This window comes from Echinops telfairi, unplaced genomic scaffold (assembly GCF_000313985.2).
Source record: "Echinops telfairi isolate 266 unplaced genomic scaffold, ASM31398v2 ScPeMD7_5592;HRSCAF=6446, whole genome shotgun sequence".
Taxonomy (NCBI): Eukaryota; Metazoa; Chordata; class Mammalia; order Afrosoricida; family Tenrecidae; genus Echinops; species Echinops telfairi.
The window spans coordinates 23,319,990-23,324,797 of record NW_022109491.1 but is presented as its reverse complement, the minus strand read 5'-3'; the positions used below and the strand labels follow the sequence as shown (position 1 = coordinate 23,324,797).

Here is a 4,808-nt window from a genome sequence, read left to right as displayed (position 1 = left end):
TTCCTGTTTTATGGGTCAAGTCCTTCTGAATCGATGACAGTGAAAGGGAAATGAATGTAATTCTAAAAATTATAATGTAGCCAATGGTATAAAATGTTTCCATAAACATTTGATCAGGCTCCTTCTATGTTGGCGTACTGGAAAATAAGACAGGCCTATCATCTGAGTGTCTGTTCTCGAGAACGGCCCTAGTGACACTGTGTCTCAGGTGGGGAGGTGCTGAGGGCTGGGGGCTACACTGACGGTGGCTGATCCCTCTCCAGGACCTTGCAGGGCAGTTTGACTTGTTTACAGACTCAGGTCTGCTCTGTCCTGCAGGGTGGGTCATTCAGGAGAGACGATGACCCCTGTGAAAGGAGCAGTGACAGTGAGGTGCGGCCAGTCCACTGGGGCGAAGACTCAAAGCCCAGACATGGTTCATGCCCGCTCTGGGCTCTCTGAACCCCTGCTCTCTCCTCCACGCAGCCGCCCTGCAGGCGCTCAAGCGCAAGAAGAGGTACGAGAAGCAGCTGGCACAGATCGACGGCACGCTGTCCACCATCGAGTTCCAGCGGGAGGCCCTGGAGAATGCCAACACCAACACCGAGGTGCTCAAGAACATGGGCTACGCCGCCAAGGCCATGAAGGCTGCCCACGACAACATGTAAGTGGCCCCCCCACTGGCGGGGGGAGGGGAGGGGACCTGCCTGGGAGGGCCCTGCAGGCCCTGGGATGCCTTATGCCCAGGCCATGGCCTTGGGTGGACCTTCAGGCATATCCAGTCAACACCCCCACCCCCCCACCGAGTTTGTTCCATAGGCATTCTCTTTGTGGAACTCTTTCTAAAGTGGATTCAGAAGCAGAGCTCCAGGAATGAAACTCATTTCCGGGTTATTGTGATGAGCCGAGAGTGTCAGGGCAGAACGGTCCTTAGAAAGTCCTCTCCCCCAGGTCTCTGATGATCAGAGTGGGCAAGCGAACTCCCAGAGAGCTCGGACAGAGGTGGGACTTGAGTCTGCCCAGGACTCTTTCCTGGTGCCGAGTGGAGGCCCCGGGCACTCTGGTTGTTGCCCCTCTTTTGCTCTCTGGCTTTGGCCGTCCCATTGCCAGGATCCTTGCCCTCAGCCGTGCTTCCTCCTCCACGTGGCTGCTGCTCATTTGCGGTGGCCTCAGAAACGAGCTCAGAGGAGCCCTGATGGGGGAATGGGCTTCGTATTGGCCTTCTGATGCCAGGTCAATAGCTTGAACTCACCAGCCACTCCTTCTCCCATGGAGATGTGCAGCCTTGGAGACCCTGCTGAGCAGTTTGCTCTGCCCTGTGGGGACTCTGTGAATCAGATACTCAGCAGCAGAGGGTGGCGTAAGTAATTAAAGAAGAGTTAAAGCCCATGGTCTCGTCCGTCCTGTTTATTAACTTGTAAAGGCAGGGCTTTCTACTCCCACATCGAGTTACAAGTCTTGGACGTCGCAGGAGCAGTTCTAGGATCCTTTCCTGAGTCGGCATTGCCTCCATGGTAGCGGGTTTTGTTTTGTTGTCGGCCCTGACTTTGCTAAGCCTTACTTTAGGGTGCTGGGCTAGGTGATGTCCAAGAGTCTGACCACTGCCTTCATGTTCTGCTTCGGTATTTGAAAATCGGGGCAGAAGGCAGTGATGAAAAAGAGGTACTGTACATACTCGAGTGTAAGCAGACCCGAATATTAGCGGAGGCTCCTAACTTTACCACAAAACTATAATAAAAATGTGCTGGGAAACTTGGTGTATACACGAGTATATACGGTAATCCCTCCCGGGAAGTAACTGTGGGAGTGGGGCTGGGAAGCTGTGGGCCTCTGCCTCGCAGACCTCCCTCATGCAGCCCGATCGCCCATGTGACCCCTGCCCATTGCGTTTAAAGGGACATCGATAAGGTAGATGAGTTGATGCAGGACATTGCTGACCAGCAGGAGCTTGCGGAGGAGATCTCCACAGCGATTTCCAAGCCCGTCGGCTTCGGAGAGGAGTTTGACGAGGTGAGTGGCTGTGCAGGAGCATGCGTAAACTTCCGAGCCTCCTCCCGATGGGCCTGTGGTCTGGGCTCATCGCCACCTCGTACCCTCCAGAGACTGGGACAGGGAGGGGTATGAACCCCCATGCAGTCCGGATTTTGAGGGGTGTTTTCCTCGTTTGGAGCGGATGCTTGTGGGGAGCAAGGACACCTTTATTGAGACCCCTACAAAGGTCAAGAATTAGTTGTAACAAATAGTTACCCTCACCGTTCCATGCCGAACCCTAGAGAGGCAGACAGGGTCTCCCCTCAGACAGTGACCCCCCAGTGACCAGGCTGGGTCTCAGTCACCCACTGGGTTCTGCGCCAGCCGGGCACGACGTGAGTCTCAGGTTTTTAAAATACAGGGACTGCCATGGCGGCCATTATTTCATTCTGCCTTCGTTGGGGTCCACCGGTGATCAGCCCTCTGCCCTGAGCGGGACTTGTGCTTTTGGCTGCGCACCGGGTAGCTGAGAATGCAGCTGGGACCTGCCCTGGGCTCCTAGCACAGGGCTTTCTGTCGTGAGTCTGCAGTCTGGTGGACTAAGCAAGTGAGCTGCCCGTCAGCAGGCCCTCCTGAGTGCTTGCTCTTGCAGCCCCGCTCTGCTCTGAGTCCCGGAAACGGGTGGAAACCACAGTCCCTCCCCTAGATGCTCAGGCCAGGGGCATGCGCATGTCCCCAACCACAGCAGCCGGAACCCAGCCTGGGTCCCCGCTCTCAGGATACCCCAAGCCAGTTGCTCCAGCTTCCTGGGTCTCATGCTCCCGCTTGTAAAACGGGTCGGATCACATCATTGCAAGGCCCTGCCGACAGTTGCTCAGCGGCGTGCTGCCGTCCCCAGTAGATGCGGGTTTAAGCGTGTTGGAGCCACAGAATGTAGCCCTGAAGTTTGCCTCCTGCCCGCTCTCATCTTCCCAGAAGGACATCTGCAGGGGCTGGGCTGCCTGGGCGTGGCTATCACTCTGTGCTTCCTTTCACAGGATGAACTCATGGCAGAATTAGAGGAACTAGAACAGGAGGAACTAGATAAGAATTTGCTGGAAATCAGTGGACCCGAAACAGTCCCCCTACCAAATGTTCCCGTCACCCTCCCATCGAAACAAAGTGAGTACTGTGCGTCCGGCCCGTTCCCCTGCCACCTGCTGGGCGAGCTGGTGGTCAGCTGGCTTCCATTTGAGTCCTGAGTTTGCTTGGGGTTGAGGACTGGGCAGGATCTGATGTGATAGCCATGTAGCTGATGCCACCTGCCCTTAGTCCCTCTCTAGAACAGTTTCTTAACCTCAGCACAAGTGACATTTGGGAAACCAGTAATTCTTTGTTTGAGTGGGGTGGGTGGGGGTTATCTTGTGATGTTTTCGAACATCCTTGGCCTCTACCAACTAGATGCTAGTCACATACTCTTCTTTCCAGAAACTCCAGAAATTGCCAGATTGTGTGTGTGTGTGTGTAAGAGTCCTCCTCAGGATAGCGCTTGTTTGTCCCTTTCTCCAGCATCCTGCCTTGTGCATACCTGCAGAGGCTACAGAGAAAAGGAGGCTTGGTGCTGTGATGTGTTGGCGCCCTTCAGAGACTAGCAAATAGTCAGACATTGTCGAGAGAACAGAACTTCCATCTCCTCCTCCTGTTTCCTCTCACCTTCCACTCAACCTCCCCCTCCCCATCCTCCGTACACATATTCCACATAGAACCATGGTTCTCAACCTTCCTAATGCCACCACCCTTTCATACCGTTCCTTATGTTGTGGTGACCCCCTCCCAACCGTATAATTATTTTCGTTGCTACTTCATCACTGTCATTTTGCTACTGTTATGAATCGGGCGTCCTTCGACCCCCAGGTTGAGAACTGCTGACATAGAACTTCTAGATGAGGTGGAGCTGTGCTTTGGCGTGGAGAGAGAGTCGGTGACCAGGTGGTGGTCACACATCCTCCCATCTGCATAGGGAGGCGACCACTCAAGCAATGCACGGGCAGCTTGGGCTTATGAAGCATGGGGTGGAGTCTGGGGGCTTGTCAGGACGGACTCTCCTGGGGCTCTCCCTTCCCCACAGCCTGAGGTGCCAAGGAGGCGAGGGCTCATGTAAATCTGCCTGCCTTTCTTGGGTAGCTTTCTGGTCATGCGTGGCCCTGATGGAAGTGCAGGCTGCAGGAAAGCAGAGGCTGCTGGGGCCCGGAAGTGCAGCCTGGGCAGGGGCGGGACGGGTTTGTCAAGCACCATGTCGCACAGCCCCGGGCACCCAGCCAGGACATGTTGGAAGCACAGCCGCCAGCCCTCCTGAATGACCCTCTGCTCCTCTCCACAGCCAAGAAGAAGGAAGAGGAAGACGACGACATGAAGGAATTGGAGTCCTGGGCTGGGTCCATGTAACCGGTCCGCCCGGCTAGGCCCAGACAGACTGGTGGCCTGTGGCAGCAGGCAGGCGCATGTGTGTGCGGGGCAGGCAGGACGTGGGGCAGGCAGGTTGCCATCGCTCTGAATTGCTCTCCCACGCCACATCACTGCTCACTCTGCATCGCATGGCCTGCACCCAGCGGGGCGGGTGGGGAGGGGGGTGGGCGGCGGGGTGGGAGGTGCCTGCTGTTTATAATGTTGAATTTCTGTAAAATAAACTGTATTTGCAAATCCAACATTGAGCCTCTGGACTACGCTAACTCCACTGCTGAACCCTCAATGGAAGGGGTTGACGGTAGGCGGTCGAAATGATGGGCAAACGTAGCCTATGACCTTGGAAGCCGGCCGGCCGGTGTCACACACACTCTGTAAGACTTGTGTGGGTTGGCCGGGATGCCGATCTTAAGCCA

General features: G+C 55.6%; 1 protein-coding gene across 1 annotated transcript; it reads left to right on the top strand.

The window, feature by feature from the left end:
* The first annotated feature begins 403 nt into the window (after positions 1 to 403).
* CHMP4B (charged multivesicular body protein 4B) lies at positions 404 to 4,546 on the top strand. The gene is made up of 4 exons (XM_030887077.2): positions 404 to 643; positions 1,875 to 1,989; positions 2,988 to 3,111; positions 4,310 to 4,546. The coding sequence occupies exons 1-4, from the start codon at positions 420 to 422 to the stop codon at positions 4,372 to 4,374; spliced, it is 528 nt and encodes a 175-aa protein (XP_030742937.2). The 5' UTR covers positions 404 to 419; the 3' UTR covers positions 4,375 to 4,546.
* The last annotated feature ends 262 nt before the right edge of the window (positions 4,547 to 4,808 follow it).

Excerpts from the sequence above, each read along its gene's own strand:
- CHMP4B (XM_030887077.2), top strand. The coding sequence starts at position 420 with ATGCCCGCTCTGGGCTCTCTGAACCCCTGCTCTCTCCTCCACGCAGCC. Across the intron at positions 1,990-2,987 it reads TCGGAGAGGAGTTTGACGAG|GATGAACTCATGGCAGAATT; the intron begins GTGAGTGGCTGT and ends TTCCTTTCACAG. Across the intron at positions 3,112-4,309 it reads CACCCTCCCATCGAAACAAA|CCAAGAAGAAGGAAGAGGAA; the intron begins GTGAGTACTGTG and ends TCCTCTCCACAG.